General features: G+C 41.1%; 1 protein-coding gene across 2 annotated transcripts in view; it reads left to right on the top strand.

Annotated features, from left to right (window-relative positions):
* UTP25 (UTP25 small subunit processome component) overlaps positions 1-23,072 on the top strand; it is a 41,913-nt gene that overhangs the window by 5,162 nt on the left and 13,679 nt on the right. Inside the window, exons 5-11 of one of the 2 annotated variants that reach the window (XM_021007850.2) lie at positions 1,460-1,548; positions 2,271-2,684; positions 8,591-8,810; positions 11,991-12,193; positions 13,888-14,070; positions 14,583-14,695; positions 21,797-22,042. In XM_021007850.2, the coding sequence (XP_020863509.1) occupies positions 1,460-1,548; positions 2,271-2,684; positions 8,591-8,810; positions 11,991-12,193; positions 13,888-14,070; positions 14,583-14,695; positions 21,797-22,042 (1,468 nt within the window). The remainder of the gene's footprint in view (positions 1-1,459; positions 1,549-2,270; positions 2,685-8,590; positions 8,811-11,990; positions 12,194-13,887; positions 14,071-14,582; positions 14,696-21,796; positions 22,043-23,072) is intronic. The other variant, XM_078156333.1, reaches the window with a different exon arrangement.

Genomic DNA, 23,072 nt, shown 5'->3' with positions numbered 1-23,072 from the left:
GGGTACCATCAGGGAGGGTGAGCATGGCACAGGCAGGAGACTCACCTGCTGCTGGGCCAGGTGGCTGCGAGCTTCACGAGGCCCACCTCTTTTCTTCCTGACTTGTATTCACTGAAATGGGGCGCTCTTAGTGAGGAAGCTCCTTCACATCAGCAACTCAACTCTTCTGTAGTTTGTGACCCCTTGAGTTACAGGTGGGGGCGAGGGGTGAGGCTTCCTCAGAGTCACAGAGCCAAGGTGTGTGAGACTTGGGACTTGAACCTATGTCACTTTTCCTCTCCAAGGCAGGCTCTCTACCTGCTCTGCTCCACAGTGATAACTCTTAGTGCTTACAAGCACAGCCTGAAACTCAGAGGAGTCAGCTGCCCTAAGGTATTTGGCATGGCCTGTGGATGGCTAAATAGAACATAGGAAACACCTGGGCTGTGGAAACATAGCAGGGCCACGGTCTGGGGAATCATAGGATTTGGAGCAGGAAGCGGCCTTAGAGATAACCTAGGATCACTGCCTCCCTTATTTAGCACATTGGGAAACTGTGTCCTAGTCCCCCACACAGTGAAAGCCAGGACTAGGATTCAAAGCCAGGGTCTCAAACCCCAGATCTAGTATCCTTTCCATATGTTATGTCACCTCAGTGTCTTAACTAATTCACTCTGTTTTTACTGAAGAGGTTCTGGGCTCAGTGACTTAGAGCAGCAGACCCATGCTTATGTTTCATATTCTTTTAAAGTTCATATCACCCCTGTGTTTGTATTACTACTTCTGCTGCTGCTTCGAGCGCAGCCTCCTGAATCTTTACTTCTCTTCACAAAGATTCCTTAACCTGATTAGTCAGAACAGAGGTCTGCATGATATGCAGGCCACAGAATTTAGCCTTGCAGCTTTGAAATCCCTGGTTTAGAACATGGTGTGAATTAGAGTAAAGTCCCAGATTCTGTCCCTTGTGGGCCATTTTGCACATCCTCCTTCTATAGCACCCCCATCCATTCTGGCCAGCTGTCTGCCAAGAGGAGAGGTTGACTACTAGTAGTTGTAAGAGTTTGGTGGGTGACCAAGCCATATATAGCACCCTTCCTGCAAGTGGACCGCTGGTAGTTGTATTTGTCACCTGAAGGCAGCATATTTGTTTTGGGAAACTATGAACCTGTCATAGTCACAGTAACTGATTTAAAAGTTTGTCAGGTGTTTTACATACATGATCTCCTTTGAGCCTCTCAGCAGTCCTGTGAGGTAGGTATTAGAGTTACCATTATGTCCATTTTACAGATGAGGAAACTAAGGCTCAAGAGAGGCTTAGTGACTTATCTGTGGTCTCTCAGCCACTAAGTGTCAGAATCACAATTTGAACACAGGTCTTGGCTCCCAAGTCCGGTGTTCTTCTGTTGTGTCTCCACTGTCACTGTGACCTATTGGTATTTATTAATTTCTCAAGTGTTAACAATGAATGTTTCTGCAACAGATCCATTTCTACAACATATGAATAAAGAACTGAAAGAAAAAGACATCCAGGCTGTCAGCACAAACCCCAAAATTACCCAGCAACTAAACGTAAGTACCACTGGCTATTGAAACTGAACTAAGACAAACTTGGCATGAACCTGTGCAGGCTTCTACTGTCAGAGTTTACATCTAGTGGCCTACGAATTTTAACATCATGTTAACAGCTCACAGTATCAAAGAGCTAGTTGTCATAATTGAAACATCACTAATAGGTTTAGAAGAGGGCACGATTTGAGAAGGTGTCATTAGAAAGTTCTGGCCATCTCCTTGCTTTAGGGAATCTGGGAGTGAAGGCTCCCTGCGTGGATGTACTGTCCCTTATTTGTGTCAGAGGCGGACCTGGGAAAGTCTTCTGCTCCTGACCAGCGCCTCTCTCCTTACCCCCCTTTGTCCCTCAGGGGTGAGAACAAGCTTGATGGACTCCCTTTGTCTTCTGCTATGTATCCCCTGTCAGTAAACATGAGATCATTCCTACTATTCTCCTCTACTCCTAGTTCTGAACTGTGTATTCTTTTACATCTGTGCATTTCCATCTTTACATTGAATATTTGTAGCAGTCAGTTATTTGAAATAAGTTTAGCTCCAGACGGTTTGAATATAGGAGAGTTTCTTCTCTTTCTTATTCCTTTCATTGATGCTACAATGAAGAGCTAACTTTAGAATAGAGGAACCATGATGTAGTATAGAATGGAGAGCCAGCCCTGAAACCAGGATGACTTATCCAGGCAGAGTTTGGTCCTAACACAGCTGTTGTCTTCTTTTTTCCTTAGTGGTCAACTCTAGGTCAGCTCGTCTTTTCAACGCAGTTTCAAACGCTGGAGACTTTTAAGCCTCCAAGGGACGTTGACTTGATGATGCTCCATCTTCAGAAGCCCTTGGATTCCACGTGGCCCAAAATAAACAGCCAGTTCCTCTCTGGCCCCCCAAAGCCAAATGGGCCCTTTTCCCCTCTACAGAAAGAGCTCTTCTCAATTATGAACTCATATCGGGACTTGTTGTACCCAGAAAGGACAGCACTGGGGAATGGGGAAGAGATCCGTCATGTGTACTGCCTTCATGCCATGAACCATGTTCTCAAAGCCAATTCCCAGGTACTCAGCAATAATAGCAAACGCCGAGATAAAAAGCCAAGGGCAGGTGATGATGACGATGCCTTCAGGGACCAGGGGCTCACTCGACCCAAGGTAAGAGGAAGCAGATTGACCCAGCCTCCCAGAGGAATGCTTTAGGGCTTTTTCTTTAAATAGATTTTTATTGCTGTCTTCTGTTTTTACATTACCTACATTTCCCCCTCTATCCCTCTCCATACCCCCTCCCAGATAGTCATCACTTATCCAACATAATCACTTCAAAAATTCATTATTTGTTTTTTAATATTCTTTTAAAAAATTTCGAGTTCCAAATTCTCTACCACTTCTCCCCAACTAACTCCCTTAGAAGTCAAGCAATATGATATCAGTTATACATGTGAAATCATGCAAAACATGTTTCCATATTAACCACATTGCAAAAAAAAAAAGCAAGAAAAATAAAGAAAATGAGAAAATTATATGTTAGTTTGCATTCAGAGTTCATCAGTTCTCTCTCTGCAGGTAGATTGCATTTTTTTCCATCATGAATCCTTTGGAATTGTCTTGGATCATTGTGTGAATCAGATTACTAAGTCTTTCATAGTTGATCATCCTTGAAATATTACTGTCACTGTACGATAATCTTTCTTTAATGAACTTTTGTGGCTCTTTTTCTAAGCTGTAAATTCTCCTGCATCACTCTCATTTCTTTCCCCAATTTTTCCTCTACCACTCTTATCTTTCTTTTAAGTCTTCCAGGAATTCTTGTTGGCCTTGTGTCCAATTAGCAGTTTTTCCTTTGAGGCTTTGCTTGTAGCTGTTTTCAGACTGTTTTCTTATTCTGAGTTTGTGTCTTACTCTTCCCTGCAATCATATTAGCTTTTTAAAGTGAAGTTCTTTTTTTTTTTTTGGTGCTGTTTACTAATTTTTCCAGCCTATTTCTTCACGTTGAACTTTAAATGTTAAAGTTATACTCATCAAGGGGATGGGGAGGCACTGTGCCAAGCTTCAGGCTTTTTTGTGCTGCTGTTTTCAGAACTAGTTCTGGGGGTGTGAAAGTTTTTGGTGCTTTCAAGGTGGGGTATGGTTACTGTTCTCTTGGTCTGTGCTTCAGTCTTTAGCCAGGAAGGGCCCTTGCCTCTATAGCTGCAAGCCCTAGTGCTCTTTTTGGCTCAGGAGCTGTGACCAGGACCCCTGTCCTCTTGTGACTGATTAGAGGCACCCCTCTCCACTCTGGAACTTTGACCCAGAACTGCTTAGGGGCAATAGAGTTGCCAGTCAGCACCAGCTGCACCCAGTGCCCACAAGGGGTCCACTTTAATCTCTTTCTGACCAGTTTTCCAACCCTCTTACTGTCTCTGGGCTAAGAGCTCCCAAAGCTGCTGCTGTCTCTAAGGCCCACCACTGGTGTTGCGTCCCATAACATAAAAGAGAAAAAAATTTAGCAAAACCAATTAACACATCAAAAAAGGCTAACATTTTTCTGCAGCATTCCTAGCCTTGTGGATGCTCACTTCTGCAAAGGAATGAGGGAGTTATCTTCTTATAGCTCTTTTTGGGTGCCTAGCTGAGTCATGCACCAGAGATGTGACATTATTGTATTAGACCAGAAGTTCTTACAGTGTCCAGCTCAGTGTTTTGTGTCTGACACTGGCACCATGGCATGTTCTGGGAGAGCAAATTCATGGCCTCCATGATGCCACATAGAAATGGACAAGATGTACTTTGAATTTTGCTTCCTCCTTTCCTTCAGTAATCCTGTATAAATCATTTATCTCTGAATTGGAGACCATGAGAGCTTTCTTAGAATGTAAGAAGTCATCTAGCCCAGCCTCCTTATTTCACTAGTGATTATTGCTCCGTGAGTAATTTAAAACATACCAGCACATCAGCAGATGCACAGTGTGACTTTGGGGCCTTTGTGGTACCATCTCCTGAGGGCCCAAGGCTGGAGAGAAGTTAAATGCCTGGCCTGCTGTCACCCTCCAGTTTGTAGCCGCGATAGACCCATACCCAGAATCTCCTGCCTTCTCCAACCCAGTCTTTCCCTTATACCAAACTCAACCAAATACAATTTATTTTTTATTTATTTATTTTAAAAATTAATTTATTTTTAGTTTTCAACAATCACTTCCATACACTTTTGAGTTTTAAATTTTTCTCCCCCCTCTTCCTTCCTCCCTAAGACTGTGTGCAATCTGTTATTGCCTCTACATATACATTCTTATTAAACGTATTTTCACATTAGTCGTGTTATAAGGAAGAACTAAAACCAATAGGAAGAACCACAAGAAAGAGGAAACAAAGCAGGAAAAAAAAGAGCAAACAGTATGCTTTGATCTTCGTTCTAATTCCATAGTTCTTTCTTTGCATGGGGATAGCATTTTCTACCATGAGACCTTTGGAGATGTCTTAGATCCTTGCACTGCTGAGAAGGGCTAAGTCTGTCAACATTAGTAATCGAACAGTGTGGCTGTTACTGTGTACAGCGTTCACTCAGCATCAGACAAGTTTTTGCAGGTTTTTCTGAAGTCCTCCAGCTCATCATTTCTTATAGCACCATAGTATTCCATTACGTTCATGTACTATAACTTGCTCCGCCATTCCCCAATTGATGGGCATCCCCTCAATTTCCAGTTCTTTGCCACCACAGCAAGAGCTGCTATAAATATTTTTGTACATGTGGGTCCTTTTCCCATTTGTATGATCTCTTTGGGATATAGACCTAGAAGTGCTATTGCTGGGTCAACCAAAGACAATTTATTGAAGTCCCAAAATAGTTCTTGTTTTTATTTCTGCTGAAGATACCTCCTCCTTCAAGCTCAAAGCATTGAGCCACCTGGTGGTAGTATTGGGGAATTTGATTAACAGGTCTGTATTTACTTTTCCTATTGTTTTAAGGATTTTTTTTTTTAATTAGGTAGTGTCATCTCTCAGGCTTTCTAGGCTTGCCGTGGTATGTGAATTTGTTGGGACAAAATAAAATAATTAAATTTATAGCCATAAAATAAAAATAAAACTTAGTTTATTGTGTTAAAAAATTTTTTAAAAATTATCTGGTATATCTTCATTTTGCTGCAGTCACTCATTTTACACAGTTTGGCATTGAGTTCACAAGATTTTTAATATTCTTTCATGGAACCTCACTTATGTCATGTTGGATACTAAGCATACATTTGACAAACAATACATTTTTCTAAGCTCAACTTCAATTATAACCCATGGATTTTCAATGAGAAATAGGCAGTGAGGTGGTGCAGTGATTTGAATTCTGGGCCTGGAGTCTGAAAGAGCTGAATTCAAATCCAGATGACTGTATGACCATGGCTAAGTCACTTCACTTCTGTTTGCCTCAGTTTCCTCATCTATAAAATGGGGATAATAATAGCATTTACCTCCTAGGGCTGTTGTGAGTATCAGATAATAGCTGTAAAACATTTAGCATGGTGCCTAGCACACAGTAAGTACTGTATAAATGTTTGCAGTCATCATCATCATAGTTCAAACCAGTTACCAGGCCATTGAGGAATATTTATTTCCAGTACTCCCAGAACAGTTCTGCTTCTCATCATGTCAGTCTTTTTAAGAGTTCATTCCTGCAAAAGGGACTTGACTTCCAGGTTCACTGGAAGCAGAAAAATCCCCAAACTGGGTTTTGAGGTGAACTTTTGAAAGTCTGATACAGATTTTCCTAGATTGTACAGGCTCCTGTACTTCTGACAATAGTTTTGGTGCAGTCATGAATGAAAAAGCATGTTTCGTCAGTACTTTTTTCCCCAGTCTTCAGTACTTTAGTCTCTATATTTTCTTACCTGAGTAAAGAGGTTTTTTTTCATAGTAGCCATTATAAGCGGTTTTGTTTTATTTTATTTTTTAAAGTACTGGTGTTTGTGGGGGCAGTTAGGTGGCTGAATAGAGCATCAGCCCTGAAGTCAGGAGGACCTGAGTTCAAATTCCGCCTCAGACCATACAGTTGACACTTACTAGCTGTGTGACTCTGGGCAAGTCACTTAACCCCAATTGCCTTAAAAACAAACAAACAAAAAATACTGGTGTTCTCTTTCTTCTTGCAATTCTAAGAAACCTACACTATGCCTCTGTTTGGGACCTGATCACAACCCTTCAGTTGCCACACTGCTCTGAAGGTCTTTACTTGTTTTCTGAGGGTTACTTATGCTATTTTGCAGTAATAGTTCGTCAAGTTTTTGCTTTATTTTCAGTCACATTTTTCTTTGATCTTCATTGCAGTTGATCATGTTTTTCATTGTGGGCTTGAATGATCCTTAAAATATTTGTCTTTCCCATGCTCATCTGTTCTCCCTCCTCTCCCACTTTGCCACCACCCCAGAAAGCCTCTTTTTAGCTTCTTAATACGTTACAGAGTGACCTACTTATTGTCCTCCACAAAGGACTTTCCGCCACCCATCTCCATGCTTTGCACAGGCTGTTCCCCTTCTTACCTCCACCTCTTAGAATCCTTAGGTTTCTTCAAAGGTCAGTTCAAAAGCTGCTTTTACTAGATGAGGCCCTTTGTGATCGTCAGAGACTGCTAACCATCTGCCCTTCCCCTCTCTCCTCCCCACCCCCATTACCTTGTATAGATTTTCTTATGTATGTATGTATGTATGTTCTTTCCATGTAGAGTATAAGATCCTTGAGGGCACAGAAAACCTCACTTTTATTTATTTCTTCAGTGCCCGACACGAAGCCTGCCGTGTAGTGGAGGCCTAACAAATGTTTGTTGTTTGATTGATAGCTCAGAAGTAGGAGGTGGGGAGCCTCTGAAGCACATTTATGCTAAGGGAAGTTGCTTGAAAGGAAAAGCCAGTTTATTCAGGTGATTGCATGGGTGCTTCAAAAAGGTACTGTATTAGTTAGCAGATATTGATTAAATTTGTTCTGTGTGTGCAGCACTGTAGTTCCTTCTGGCAAAATTCTAGAAAAATTATTTGCTCTAAGCAATAGATGTCTCCTAATAAGTTACACATAAATTGAATTTGCATTACTTTCCATTTTCTCCTTTATCCGTGTTCTGATTTCAATGTTTTGTCTTGATTTCTGGGGAAAATTGCACCTAGCAAACTGTATTATTTTAAGGCACCATGCATTCATTCTTTTGTAATAATATAAATTAATCACCCATTACCACACAGTTCGTCTGTTGTATGAGTCCTGCTGATCACGTCCTTGAGGTGTCTTGGAGTGTGCCCCTAAAGGGGCATTGCCATCTCCATTAAGGTACTTTTCCAGGATGTGCTTCAGCAGATTCTCTGGGGATGTCATTAAAAGGGACTGCTTTGGGAGAGAAAAATCACCATTTCTCCATGAGGACCTTTCCCTAAGAAGACATTGGCCTCTTATGACATATGCAGAGGGAAAGAATTACCGAGTTAAGTGCTTGCTTGTGGAATAGTTACTTGATTTAGCTTTAATTTCTTAAAACATTTATTTATATTGATTATCTATTGAATTTTATATCACTTTTAATTTCCAGATATGTTTCTCTCTTCCTGGCTAGCTAACCCTTATAGCAAAAATTTTTTTAAAAAACCAAGAGAGGAATTAAAAGGCAGTGTAGCAAAACCAATCAGCTGTATCTGACAGTACATATGGTGTTTCCTACCCAAAGTCCCCTTGTGTAAAGAATGGAATACGGTACATTTTCTTATCTATCTTATCAAGCTTATCTATCTTTATCAATCTTTTCTTTTTTTGCAATGAATAAGTGTTTTCTCTCCCTACTATCCCTAGCCCTTGGGGAAAAGAATGAAAAACAAAATCCTTATAGTAAATATGCATGGTCAAATAAAACAAATTCCCCCATTGGCTGTGTCCATAATCAGACTTGGGGTCCATCACTCAGGAATTGTACCAACCTCCTCATCATTTCCAATGTGGAAACTAGGGCTAAGCAAGGCCAGATGATTTGCCTGAGGTCATACAGACAGTAAGTAGAGGAGCTGGTCCAGATCCAGTACTTATTTCTCCCTCTCTGCATCATGGCCTTTCTCCCTCTGTAGGTGTTGATTGTTGTTCCTTTCCGGGAGGCTGCTCTCAGGGTGGTACAGCTCTTCATCAGTCTCCTAGAGGCAGGAAGCAAAAAGAAAATAGATGTGAGTAACAAAAAACGGTTCAAGGGAGAGTATGGGTGTGACCCAGATGAGAGACCTCCCAATCTGAAGAGGCCTGAGGATTACGACGCTGTGTTTGCTGGCAACATTGATGACCACTTCCGGATGGGTAGGTGGGAAAATTGAAACAAAATGGAATTTTGTGCCCCCAACATCCCAGGTCAGACCAGATAAACCTGATCATTCCTTTGTCCCTGGTAAACAGGCATCTCTTCATCATCTTTTAAAAGACCTGTCATTGATGTCTGACACGCAGTTCTCTCAAGTGGAACCCTCCCTTGTCACAAGAGAAAAGCTAAATAAAAGACCCAAAAAGCAGCTACATCCATCAGCAACGTAGCAGTCTGCACCCACAGCATCCAGCCTTTCTACCAAGAGGAAGGGAGTGTGTTTCCTCCTGGAAAGTGCATGGTGTTATGGGGAAGATGTTTTCCAGAGAAGTCTCACCGGGGACACTCACAGAGCACACAGGAAAGACTTAGAGTTATAACAGGCGTGCTTGAGACACTGCTGGGTAAAGCCCTTTCTGTGATTGGGGGAAGAGGTTCTTAGAGAAATTGGAGTGACTAGATCTAGTTGGCTTAGCCTGCAGAGGTCATTCATGAAGGGCCTCCAGGACAAAACGGGAGGCTCCTCTTGCCCTCCCCGGGTGGCTACAGTACTCGTACTTCTCGATGCCCTGTGCCTCTCTTTGTCAGTCCATGGCCTTCCTGCCCTGAAAAACCACCTCAAAGACCACTTATTCTAGGAAGCCTTCCTGGGTGGAACTGGTAGCTATTTTTATTATTCTCCCTGGGATGATTATTACTTTTTTTCCACACTTGGAAGTTCTTCAGGACTCAGCTTTCTCAGTTTGTAGTGTAGACTTGCTCTGTAAATGTAATTTCTCGTATGTATGTTCTGACCGATACAAATCTGTCTACCTGTTCTTTTCTGTCCTGATACAGTGCTCTGCATGCAGGGAGTAAATATGGACTGTCTTCATGGACTGGTGTCCATGTCCATGTAGTGATAGGTGGGACCTGCACAGGAGGACCTGCTAGGTAGTCAGGGACCTGACGTTGAGCAGTACAGCCTCATTGCATTGATTTCCCTGTGTCAGGAGCAGCCATGTGAGCAGATTCAGGAGGCCTGCAGCTTGATTTTCAGGCCAGAAGAAAACTCATAGGGCTCTCCATTGTGCTGAACAAACAAAACTTGATGGAGGAGGCAACCATCAATTGTATTTTTGTAGTGGGAGCCCTCACTGCAAATGAGTAGAGCCACAGGCTGAGACGTCCCACAGTGGACCGTGCTGGCCAGGTGGATGGCGCAGCACTCATTTGCTTCAGTCCTCTTTCCTCCCTGGCTCAGCAGTCAGTATGTCGAGAGCTCACTCGTGGGCTGCTTGTCAGGAGTTCCTGTGGTGAGGGAGATGGGCAGGCTCAGCAGGGCAGAGGCAAACTTGCTCTTTACTGCATGGTAACAACCTTGGGAGGAAGGTTATTATCCTGATGCTGTGAAGAGCCTGGGTGGGGGAAGGGAGCATGTGTACAGTCATTTTAACCCAGGGAGGAAAAGGTTATTTGTTGTTACAAGATACTACATGTGTCCGTCTGATCCATGCAGAGTTTGAAATAATGGTTTAGTGGCATCCTGGGGCTGTGTTTTGAACCAAGATGCCTTTTTTGTCCACAAATCCTGTTTTCATTTGTCATTATTATGGGACTTCCACTGAGCAGTGCTTGCGTTTATGATTCCAGCTCACGGGAGAACTGTGAAGCCAGCCCTCTCTCCTTTACAGATGTGGCTGTGTGTGTTCTTGCCCCTAAGTGACCAGGGCTCTGTTTGCTTGGCTGCCCAAAGAGTGTTAGATTTGGAGTCACAGCATATGGGCTCAGATCCCACCTCTGCCACTGACTACTTGTGATTGGCCCACTTTTCTGGTTCTTAGTTTCCTCATCTTTAAAATGAGGTGGTTTGAGTGCTTCTCTCTTCCTTTGTAGAGCTGAGGTGGTAAGAGGAGCTTTGGGTGGGGAATACTGCTTTTGATGTCAGGCTTAGTTGATATCTTGGTTAGTTTTACTGAATTGCTTTTTCTCTTTTTTTAAAAAAATTATTATAAGGGGTGGCTCTTTGGAGGACAGAGAAGGGAGGTATATATTGAGAAATTAAAAACAAAGGATATCTTGTGAGCATTGAAAAAAAAAAGGCGTTGAACTAAGCTTTCCTTCCCACTCTAAAGCTGTACTGCTAGGAATATTGATGGCTTAGTATCTTTTTTTCCCACTTCTGACCACACTTAATGTAAAGGACCAACTATTGACAAGAAAGTTAAGAAAGAAACACAGCCCTCCTTAATTGGTAATGAAGTTGTTAAGTATTACTTTTATTACTGGCCAGTACAGAAGATAATAAATTTAGGATATGGCTTAATAGATAGGACATCTGACATCTTAGACTTTTGGCCCTGCCTGGGGCCTAATCATTATATCACCTGCTGGGAAAGCCATATGCACTGTCTCCTACCTATACTGAATACTCCTGTGTGGTCCTTACCTAGTCTTTTCTGGTCTCACTTAAGAATGAGATTGTAAACAAGATATTAAAATGGATCTAGCCTAGGTCTGCCTGGCAAGAATCGTAGGGTCATTCAGTAGTATGCAATATCCAAGTCCTTGTGCTAGGTTTTAGAGATAGAGACAAAAAAAATGACACAGTTAGTAGTCCCATGGAACTTACATTCCATTGGGGGATTTATCTATCAGATAGAATTAGAAGAGCCCTCAGACACCAGCTCTTCCAACTGTCATTTTACAGATGAAAACTGAGGCCTGTTCCAAATTAAAGTCACCTGGGTAGCAGGCATCAAAGGTGGTATTTAAACTAGGTGCTCCTAATCAGGAACCAATACTCTTTGTGCTAGGCCACGAGGAGAGGGTATGCTTCCAGGGATGGTATTTTTTCAAAGAAACTAACTGGTGTTTCTCTAATGATGGAAGGCTTGTCCCTGTTGGCAGTGTATAACTCTGCCATGGGCAATCAGGAACAGAGTTGAGCTCAGTAGCTGCTATCAGACTGCAAGGCTGAATGGAAGGTAGGAGGCTTTATATATATACCCAATATACGTATTTTTATATACATATATATATATATGTGTGTGTGTGTATATATGTATATTATATATATTTAATATATACCCAAGCACAAGGGCTTTATGAAAGGCACATTCGAGATCTTCTCTCCAGCATACAAACGACTCTGTTAAATAATGAGCCTATTAAAACATTTGTCTCCTTTTTTTGTGCAGGAGTTGCTGTTCTTCAGCGAAGCATCCGACTTTATGCTCCATTTTACTCCTCCGATATTCTCATTGCCTCCCCTCTTGGCTTGAGGACCATTATTGGTGCAGAAGGAGAAAAGAAGAGGGACTTTGACTTCTTATCTTCCATTGAGATTCTCATTATTGACCAAGTCGACATTTACCTGATGCAGAATTGGGAGCATGTCCTGGTAATAATGTCTTCTCCAAAGGTGTACCACATAGCTTGCTTTCTGGTAAAAACACTTGATGGTAAAGAGATCCAACTTGAAATCTTGCTATGTATTCAAGTGAGTCTTCTTAAGGCCATTCATTTCTAGGGGAGAAAAGAGCCTACCAGCAAAGTACTTTTTTTCCCAGAAGTCAAATTAAATTTATTCAAAGAAAGAAGAAGAAAGAAAACCCCAAACTAATCAATTCATTGAGAAAAATCTGAATTATATGTCATATTTGACTCCCCTGGACTCCTCACATCTGCAAAGGAATTGGAGGAGGTGTTGTCTTAAATTTGGGGGGCCACGCTTATTGTTTGGTCATTTTGCCACATTTCATTTTTCATTATTTGTTTGGTTCTTTCCATTTATATTGTTGTGACTATCATACATATTGTTTTCTTGGCTCTCCTTTTCTCTGCATTAGCTCATGTAGGTCTTGATTCTTTGAATTCATTATATTGGTTGTTTCCTATAGTATAGTAATTGTTTATTACATTCACATGCCACAATTTGTTTAGCTATCCCCCAGTAGATGGGCATCTACTTTGTTTTCGGTTCTTTGCTACTAAAAAAACATGCTAATATTTTGGCATATGTAGAATCCTTCTTTTTATCAGTGACTCTCTTGGGTTAGATGCCCAACAGTGGTGGTTCTTTGGGTCAAAGTGTATGGACGTTTTAGCCACTTTATCTGCATAATTCCAAATTTCATTCCAGATTTGTTGTTGTTCAGTCATTTCAATCATGTCTATCTCCCTGTGACCCCATTTGGGATTTCCTTGGAAAAGATACTGGAATGGTTTGCCATTTTCTTTTCTTCTCCGGCTCATTTTACAGATGAGGCAACTGAGGCAAACAAGGTTAAGTGCCTTGCCCAGGGTCATACAACCAGTCAGTTTCTGAGGTCTGATTAGAAGTTAGGGAGATGAATCTTCCTGACTCCAACCCCCCCGCACTATCCACTTTGCCATGTTTGATCCTGGAGCTGACAAAGAGTCATTGGAAGTCATTGAGCAATTGTGTTAGGGTGAACTGATCAAATTTCCTCACCTAGTCTTGTTGTGGGTATGGTACCTGTGGGATTTAAGGTGCCCCTTGTGTGTCTGGGGAACAGTTTTTTTCTCTGTTGGGATCAAACCTTTGACCCTGGTCAAGGCCTCATCAATAGCAGGCTTTTGGCAGAGAACATGCTGGTCACAGATTAATAAGTGTCTCTCTGGGCCTGGATAGGCACTAAAGATGAATTTGGCAAGGTAGACATTTCTTTTTATGGCATTTGTATTTTCCTTTTAAATTAAGAACTTAAATACCAAATAAAATGTACATTTCTGTTTATAAAGTCAGGAAGAAAAAGATCATTGTCCATGAAACCATGAATCTCATATGTACAGTTTGCTGTATAATTAATTAGCTTTCAAAGTTAGCCCCACTTGTCTCTGTTTCCTTCTGGCCTTCTTTTCTGTTCATTTTTAAAAAATGCTTCATTGACAGTGAGCTTTTCTTTCTAGGAGCAGCCCTTTTATTACTATCCCCCTGCATTGAAAAAAGAAAGACAGGGGAAAAGAACCAAACTAAAATGTTTGCTTCAATTGTGCGTAGTCAAGCCAAACAAATCAGCGTAGTGGCTGCATCTGACGACATGCGACTCTTTCTTCACCTTTTGTTCACAGCATCTGATGAATCATATGAACTTACTTCCTTTGGACTCTCATGGGGTGGACTTCTCCCGAGTGCGCATGTGGAGCCTGAATAACCGGTCCAAATATTACCGACAGACGCTGCTGTTTGGAGCCTTGCAAGAGGCCCAGATCAACTCAGTCTTCAGCAAGTACTGTGTCAATTACCAAGGGCAGGTGGGTTCCTCAAGCAGAGTAATGGCAGAGTCTGTCCATGGGGGGGCAGTGGGTAGAGCATGGGGTGGAATAAGGAAGATCTGAGTTTAATTCTGGCCTCCTGATACTCACGAGTTGTGTGACCCTAAGCAAGTCAGTTCACCTCTGTTTGCCTCAGTTTTCTCATCTGTAAAATAGGAATAATAATAGCACCTACCTCCCAGGTGAGAATCAAATGAGATAATAATTGTGAAGTGCTTAGTACAGTACCTGGCACATTGTAGATGCTATATAAATGTTAGCTATTATCATCCTCATCTTCATCATTAATAGTATTATTATTATTATTGATATTATTTTATTGTGGGAGGTAAAGGGTCAAAGGAAAGGGGAGGACATTGGTTAGTGCCCACCTAGGCAGAAAATGGTTGTGGGGAAATGTAGAGAAACACCCACAGAGAGAAGTCCACATGTGGTATTCTGCTGTGCTGCATCCTCCTTCCTTTCCTGAAGGTCTTAATGATTTTTTATAGATAGCTGTGAGGAGCATCCCAATGACTGGCTCCATCAGTCAGGTCCTGGTGCAGCTCCCGCATGTCTTCCAGAGACTAGAAGCTGAAAACTTCCTTTCTGTGATAGATGCCAGGTAGGTAATTAGCCCTCTATGGTCTACCTAGGTATTTGGGCTTCAGGAGGCACTTACAGGGTGGCTTCCAGCTGATTTTACTGGTTTTTGTTGACCTAAATAAATTATTCCCTCATCAGCCCCCAAGGACTGATAGACTTTTACTCCACTGGCACTGTTACAGAGAACAATCATATGTTGGTTGGCTTATTTCTTATACTAGCACAGTGCTATGCATATAACATTTTTTTATAAACATATTGTTATTGATAACTTTTCTTTTTCCTTCACCTGCATTTCCCAATGTGTTCCTCTGCCTCCCTTTCCCTGAGAATAGGCCCTTGTATCTTATAACAAAGGCTTAAAAAAGGGAAAAAAACCCTAGCATAACAAAACTAACCAGCAGAAGGGAGAAGTTTGGGGCTGTATGTGAATTTCCACACCTATAGTCCCTCCCCTCTTAAAGAAGTGGAGGAAGGTGTCTTCTCTTCTTTGGGGCTGAGTCAAATCATTGTAATTTTGCAGCATGTAGCGTTCACTTTGGTTGGTTTTTGTGGCTCTTTCCATTTACAGTGCTGGGGTCATATATATCGTTTTCCTGGTTCTGCTGACTTCACAGAAGTGAAAGGTTTCTTCCCCTTCATAGAAGTCTTCACACACATTGTTTCTTACAGCACAGCTGTGTTCCATTCCATTCATGTTCTACAACTTAATTAGCCATTTCCAGCTTGATGGCCACCTACTTTGTTTCCTGTTTTTTTGCTTTTATAACAAGTGCTGCTATAAATATTTGAGGGTATAAGGTGCCTTTCTGCCATTGACTTCCTTGGGTCTTATGCCTAGCAGTGGAACATTGGGGTCAAAGGCTATCGACATTTTAGTCACATCCATAATGCCAAAATTCTGTGCAGATAATACACTAAGAAATATTTGTCATTAAATGAATATTCAGCATACAGTCTTGTCACTGTCGCCTGCCGGATCTCAGGACACTGATCTTCAATCAGTCAGCAGGTATTTATTACCGTGCTGGGTGTCCATGGTACAAAGACAGAAATAAAACAAGCGTTGCTCTCAAGGACCTTACAACCCTTTACAGAGACAAATGGATGTCTATAAGTATATGTAGAACAAATAAAAGATAAATGCCAGGTATTTGGGGAGGAACCAGGAAAGACTTCTTGTGGATGGTACCTGAATCTGGAAAGAAGAAAGGGCTGAGGAGGGAGTGCATTTCAGACCCGAAGGACTGCCATGTGTGAGGAATGGAGACACCCGTTTGAATGGACTGTCCAGTGAGAGAAGGGAAGTAGTATCTAATGAACCTGGAAAGACAGGTGGTTTTGTGTAACAGCTAGAGGAATTAGGGAATCACTGGACTTTATTAAGTAGCAGGGTGACATGGTCTGATCTCTGCAGAAGATAAATTACTTTGTTTCTGTTTTTTTGTTTTTTGGTGAGGCAGTTGGGGTTAAGTGACTTACCCAGAGTAACATAGCTAGTGAGTGTTATGTGTCTGAGGCCGGATTTGAACTCAGGTCCTCCTGACTCCGGGGCTGGTCCCCTATCCGCTGGGCCACCTAGCTGCCCCCGAAGATAAATTACTTTGGCAGCAGTGTGGAAGATGAGTTGGAGTGACGAAAGATTCGAGGCAGGGAGACTGATGAGGAGGCAGCAGTCCAGGCAAGTTGGGAATGAGGACTTGAGCTAAGGTCATAAGTGTATGAATAGAGAAAAGGTGTCACATGTGAATGATATGGAGGCAGAGCCAGCAAAATTTGGCAGCCGATGAGGTGTGTGAGGGGAAGCCAAGGACAATGCTGAGGTTTTGAGTGTGAGGAACTGGAGAAATGAGGATGCCTTTTGACAGAAACACTCCTTCCTTATCTTTGCTTTTTGAGATTCTCTTCTTTCAAGGTCCAGCTCAGGTATTGCCATCTTCACAATGTCTTCCCTGAGCCACCTTTTGCTGAAAGTGACCTCTCCTTCATCAGTTTTTTAGAGTCCTTTGAATATATTGGTTTTCCCTTATTGAATTCTACCTTTTATGCCTTTTTTTGTGTTCTGTATTTCATACTTTCCCTTTCCTTATATTGTCCCTTGAGGGCAGAACCTATCGTGTTTCATCCTTAAATTCTTGACACTTTGCATATAGTTTTAAAATAAACTTCAGTTAAAGGGTAAAAGATAGCTGTCCTGTACCTTCTAAATCATAGCTTTTGCACTAAAGAGATGGCGATGGAGAGAGTGAGCAGCTGGCAGAGGGCCCCTGGGTTCAAAGGCAAGTCCTCCATTTCCCAGGCCTAAGGTCTTTAATCTCCAGTGAGAGTCTGAGGAAGCAGTTCACTCCCTAAACAGACTGATGAGACAGCAACCAGCAGGCTAATTCATTAATTTGCAGTGAGAAATAGAACTGCTGACTGGCTCAGATACTCATTGGCTGGTCAGTGCATTCTCTTCCCAGTTGGAAAGTCTAATTGGAAAGTCAAATTAATAATAGAAAGTTGCTTAGTGAGTATAAATCTCAAAGAAAAAGAGTTAAATGGTCTTCAGGGATTATTGTTTGCAGGCTGTGATAACTAATCTGTGCCACAGGGATAGAGCTGTCATGAAAGTTGGATGTTCAAGTTGGCCACTCAAGGCGCGCTTCCCCTGTGCAGTGCTGTAGGAACACTGACAAATTCTGCACTGTTGAACTCGCCATTTTTCATATCCCTTGTTAGTCACCAAAGCCTTGGGTCATTATAGCACTTCCTTACCAGAGAAGCCAGGGTTTCCAGGATAATGGGACTATAGATGCAGAGCTGGAAGTCACCTTAGATACTGTGAATTCCAATTCTCTCATTTTACAGGTGAGGAAACTGATACATACAGCTAGCTGATATCTGAGGTAGGATTCAAACTTGGGTCTTCCTGACTCCAAGTCCAGCACTATCTATTGCACCCTCCCAGCTACCTCAAGTTCGTCTTACATGAGTAATATTCTAAATTTATGTTTTTAATTGTGTACTTCAAGCTCAGTGCTGAAATTCAGGATACCCACTGCTCTTAGAAGTAACAGATTTTGAAACATTCTCTTTTAATGGGCTACTTTTAAATTATTTTTAAATTTTTTTCACTCAACAAGCATTTATTTTCTTTTCCACATCAACCCCCTAATTGAGGGGATTAAAAGACAAAACCCTTGTAACAAATATGCAGAGTCGAATACAAACAGAATTCCCACCTTGACCTGTTCTGCATTCTGCATCTTGAGTCCATCGCCTTTCTGCCAGGAGGCTTTAGTGCTCTGGAATTGTGGTGGACTGTTGCTTTGTTCAGATGTTAAACCTTTCAGAGTTGTTTGTCTTTACAATGTTATTGTATAACTTGTTCTCCTGGTTGGGCTCACTGCAGTGTGCAGTAGTTTGTACAATTCTCAGGTTTCTCTTAAACCATCTAATGGGTTATTTCTGCAGAGGGATAATCAAAGCCTATTTATGTTGGTTTTTATTAGTTTTAATTTCGGAAGGTGTTGTTCTCTGACATTGCCTCATGTGATTTTAGGAGACTATCACCATGGGGCTGGTAACCTGCTTTGGTACTGACTGTAGATATTGTCATGATGAGCATTAAAGTCCTTTGTCAGACCTTGCTTTTCTCTGTGTACCCTAAAATGAACTTAATGAAGTCCCAGAATTGCCCTCTGTGAAAATGGACAGTTGTCTCTTCTTCATCCTCAGCTCCAACCTACCTCTAAGAAGATTTCTAGTTCACTCCATACCGTCCTGATCACTCATGTTGTGTGAAATGCTACTTTTTTACATGTGTAACTTTATAAGTTTCCTGCACTTGCAGAATACTTAAATATTAGACATGGAGAGAGATCATCTGGTCCAGCTGACCTCATTAATGATTAAAAAAAAGGAGCTGAGACACAAATTGATAAAATGACTTGCTCAGGGTCACACAGATAGTAAGTAACAGAGCCAGGACTAAACCCTCGTCACCCGACCACCTGTGTAATGGTCTGGTTTTGTGCCTTATTTAGATACTGACTCCATGGTATTGACTGAATAGTAGTGTAATTGAATGAGCATAAAATACTTGAGTTTAAATTTTGGCCATGCCACTTATTACCTGTGTGGTCTTGGGAAAATTACTTCTGTAGGAAGGAAGGAAGGAAGGAAGGAAGGAAACAAGCATTTATTAAGCATCTGCTATGTGTCAGGCACTGTGCTAAATGCTTTGCAGATATCTCATTTGAGATTCACCACAATCCTGAGAGGTAGGTGCTCTTAATATCCCCATTTTGCAGATGAGGAAACTGAGGTTAAATGACTTGTCCAGGGTCAGACAGCTAGTACGTGTCAGAGGCCAAATTTGAACTAAGGTTTTCCTGACACCAGGCCCAGCATTCTAATCTACTGTGCCACCTAACTGCCTTCTGGGCCTTATTTTCTTCATCTATAAAATGAGGGGTTTGGACTAGACCTTGGATTGGTAAATATGGCCTGAGGGTCTCTGACCACCAATTTTTGTATGGCCTAAGAGCTTAAAATGGTCTTTACATTTTTAAATAAAATTTTTTTCAACATGTATATATTTAATTTTAAAATGACAGAATGTAATTTAATAATGTAAATCTATTTAGTAATATACTTGTATTTAAATAAATAGGTATTTTGAATTACAAAAACCATTCTTAGCTGGCAGGCCATACAAAATGACGCAGTGGCTGGATGTGGCCATCAGACCTGATGGTGTGGTCTGTAAGGTCCTATTCATTTCTGAAATCCTGACTTGACAGCATTTGCAAAGCAGGATGACACATGTGAGTTCTGGGATGTATTGGGTCCTATATAATTTTCTCCAATGAATCGTGTTATCACTTTTAAAAAATATATAAATTTTATTTTAAGTTCCATTGACAAGTCCAGGTATTCAAAATAAAAACAAAAGCATAAGAAATATAAGTTTACTTGATAACTCCTCTACCCTTTATCCCCTCTCTCTCTAGAAAAAAAACCCCAAACCAAGAGATTATTCATAATTAAATAACCTTGTGTTGATCTGCTACTTGCTTATTATTAGTCTCCTGCCCCAAGGTGTGTATAGATTTAATGAGTACCCAGATTGTCCTTGTTTTTGTGATTCTTTTTAACCTTTTTTGTCTGTCACAGATTTATAGATGTTATTGTTATTTTTACTGCATAATTGCTACTCTGTCCATTGGGGTTTTGGTTTGATTTTTTTTTTATCCTGCATCATTTCAGATATTTCCTCCAACATAACTTTGACTTTGTATTTGTTATTTCTTATGGCACAATAATATTCCATCACATTCATATACCATAATTTGTTCAGCCATCCTCAATCAATAAACATTTAGTTTATTTCTAATTATTTGCTATTACAAATAATCCTGTTAGGAATATTCTTGTACCGATAGGGCTGGTTTTTTTCCTCCTGTCGTGACCCTTTGGGATGTAATCCCATTGATTAGACTGCTGGGTCAGGCAGTGTGCTCATTTTTTTCACCGTTTTTTATAATTCCATGCTGTTTTCCATAAAGGTTGGACCAATTTACAGTCGTACCAGGTATGTAATAGCCTACCTATTTTGCCACAGCTGCATTGGCTTTTATTATCTTTGCCAATTTGGTGAATGTTCAGTGATTTCTCAGTTGTTTAAATTTGTATTTCTCTGGTTATTAATTTTTTCATGCAGTGGTTAATATTTGCATTTCCTCTTTTTAGAACAGCCTGTTCTTAGTGTTTGGTCACATAACAGTCAGTCATGTAGGATTTTTTGAATGCAAAGATAAGAGTGAAGCAATCCTTGCTCTCTAGGAGCTTAGTCTAGTCAGGGAAAGGAACACGTACACATTGAGGTGTAGTTAGGGAGAAGGACCTGGTAGAGGGAAGGGGACTGGTCAGGAAAGGCTCCAGTAGAAGCCCTTGAGCAGAGTTTTGAAGGAGACTAGGGATCATATGAGGGAAAGGAGAGAGGGGCATACATTCCAAGCATGGGGTACAATTAAGGCTGATGGGATGCGATTTATGAAGAATAATAAGGCAGCCAGTTGTGATGAACTATTGTGTTCATGAAGAGGATTATTGTGGAATAAGGGTAGAAAGGGAGGTTGGAGTCAGAATCTATAGGGCTTTAAATACCAAATAGATGAATTTATATTTAATCCTAGAGTTCCAGGAAGACCTTGGAATTTGAATAGAAGACACCAATGTCTCCTGGAGAATGGCTTCTAGTCTTTTGTGTCAGGTCCTCTTAGATCTTCAATGTTTGATTCACATGGCATTGTGAGTAGGGTGCTGGACTTGAATTTAGTGGAATCTGGGATCCAGTGCTGACTTTGACACTTAGTAGCCTCAGACAACTCCATAGGACTCACTTATTAAGTCATAGGCTTGAATGGAGGTTGGAGTTCCTGTACATGGAGTTAGCCTCCATAGTGATGTAGCAGGTACTTCTCATATGAATTTGGTACAACCTCTGTTTCTTAAAATTTGTTTCTTTCATTATCCTAATGTATTGCTTTGTTGTGGAAAAGCCTTTTTATATAATTAAATATCAAACCAAATATAAAGTATAATTTATCTCTTTTGTCTCTTAATAATTTACTCTAAGTCATTGTTTAGAATTTATCCTCTCTCCATAGTTATGGAAGGTATGACAATATCTTAATTTTTCAAAAAAAAATTTATGTCTTTGATCTCCAGACCTGGGAAAGACATCATAGACAGAAGGAACTATAGACCAGTATCATTAATGATTACAAATTTTAAAATAAATAAAATAACAACGAACTGCAACAATAGAGCAAAAAATGTACTCCTTATAGTCAAGAGGGACTTATACTAGGAAGATAAAGATAGATCTCTATGGGGGAAAAAAACAGTACATAAATCAAATTCAGAATGTTTTCAAATCTTTATTCTTATTTTTGACTTTCTATTAGCCCTTTGAGGTAAACAAGACAGGTTATTATTTTGCATGTTATACACCTTGAAGAACATGTAATACAGAGAAATAAAGTAGCTTTTTGAAGGTCACACAGGTAGTTAGTGGTGGAGCCCATACTAGAATCTTAATTTATATGGTAATTTGATTCTTTTTCACCAGGTTTCATTTCTTTGTGGATAAGATCTTACCTCAGTATCAAGATGCAGTCATGTCTCACACTCTCATCTATGTCCCATCCTACTTTGACTTTGTGCGGCTCCGAAATTATTTCAAAAAGGAGGAGTTAAACTTTACTCACATCTGTGAATATACTGAGAGGTCTGGTGTCTCTAGGGCCAGACACTTCTTCCTCCAAGGAGAACGTCAATTTCTGCTTTTTACAGAACGTTTCCACTTCTATAAAAGGTAAGACAAAGCCAAATTTGGTTATCCCCCCTTCCCCAGGTGGAGGCATGCTAGCAAACTTCTGAGGAATGTTTTGTGTCATTAGAAAGCTCCCACCCCTTCCTGCTGCCTTCTCTCTTACCAGAATAGCCCAAGAACTTCTCTGAGGATAGATGGGGGTCTCCATCACTCTCCATCTCACTCTTATTCCTTTTTCTAATATCGACAGGAACTAAAAGATTCAAAAGTTCAGAGAAGTAATCCAACTCCCTCCTTTCTTAGGTGAGGAAAATTGGCCAAGAGATGCTACCTGACTTTCTCAAGGTCGCACAAGTTGTCAGGGCATCATAGAACAGTGTTTTGGAGGTGTAGTTGCCTGGAATAATGTGGAGTTTTGGTCAGTGCATGACAAGACATACTTAATGACCCTGGAAAAGGAATCAATGAAAGAGCTAGATTGATTGGTTTGTATGAGCATCATCTGGTAGAGGTGATTGCCACTAGTGGATGACAAGGCTGAGGGAAGGAGGTTAGAGTGAAGTGTAATTAGATGGATTCAGAACTGGTTGAATGACCATGCCAGTGGACCAGAAGAGTTAGTCAGCCAGCATTTATTGAGCCCCTACTACATACCAGGCCCTGTGCTAAGCACTGGGGACACAAAGAGGCAAAAACATGGTCCTTGCCCTCAAGGAGCTCAGTCTAGTTGGGAAGACACCATGCAAAAAGCTATGTAAAAACAAGCTACATGCAGGGTAAATGGGGGGTGGTCTCAGAGGGAAAGCATTAAGATTAAGGGTAACTGGGGAAAATCTTGTGGAAGGTGGGACTTTGGCTGAGACTTGAAGGAGGGCAGGGAAACCAGGACGAGGGGAGGAGAAGGAGAGGTCCAGGCATGAGGAATGGCTGATGACAACTCACAGAGTTAAAGGTGGAAGAACATGAAGGAGGCCCAGAAGCCCTTGTGATCTGGACCAAAAGAGTGTGGATATGAAGGGCTTTAAAAGCCAAACAGAGAATTTTATATTTGATCCTGGAGGTTATGGGGTCT

This window comes from Phascolarctos cinereus, unplaced genomic scaffold, assembly GCF_003287225.1.
Source record: "Phascolarctos cinereus isolate Bilbo 61053 unplaced genomic scaffold, phaCin_HiC Scaffold_5;HRSCAF=322, whole genome shotgun sequence".
NCBI lineage: Eukaryota > Metazoa > Chordata > Mammalia > Diprotodontia > Phascolarctidae > Phascolarctos > Phascolarctos cinereus.
The sequence above is the reverse complement of the archived record's forward strand: the minus strand, read 5'-3'. Positions and strand labels throughout refer to the sequence as shown.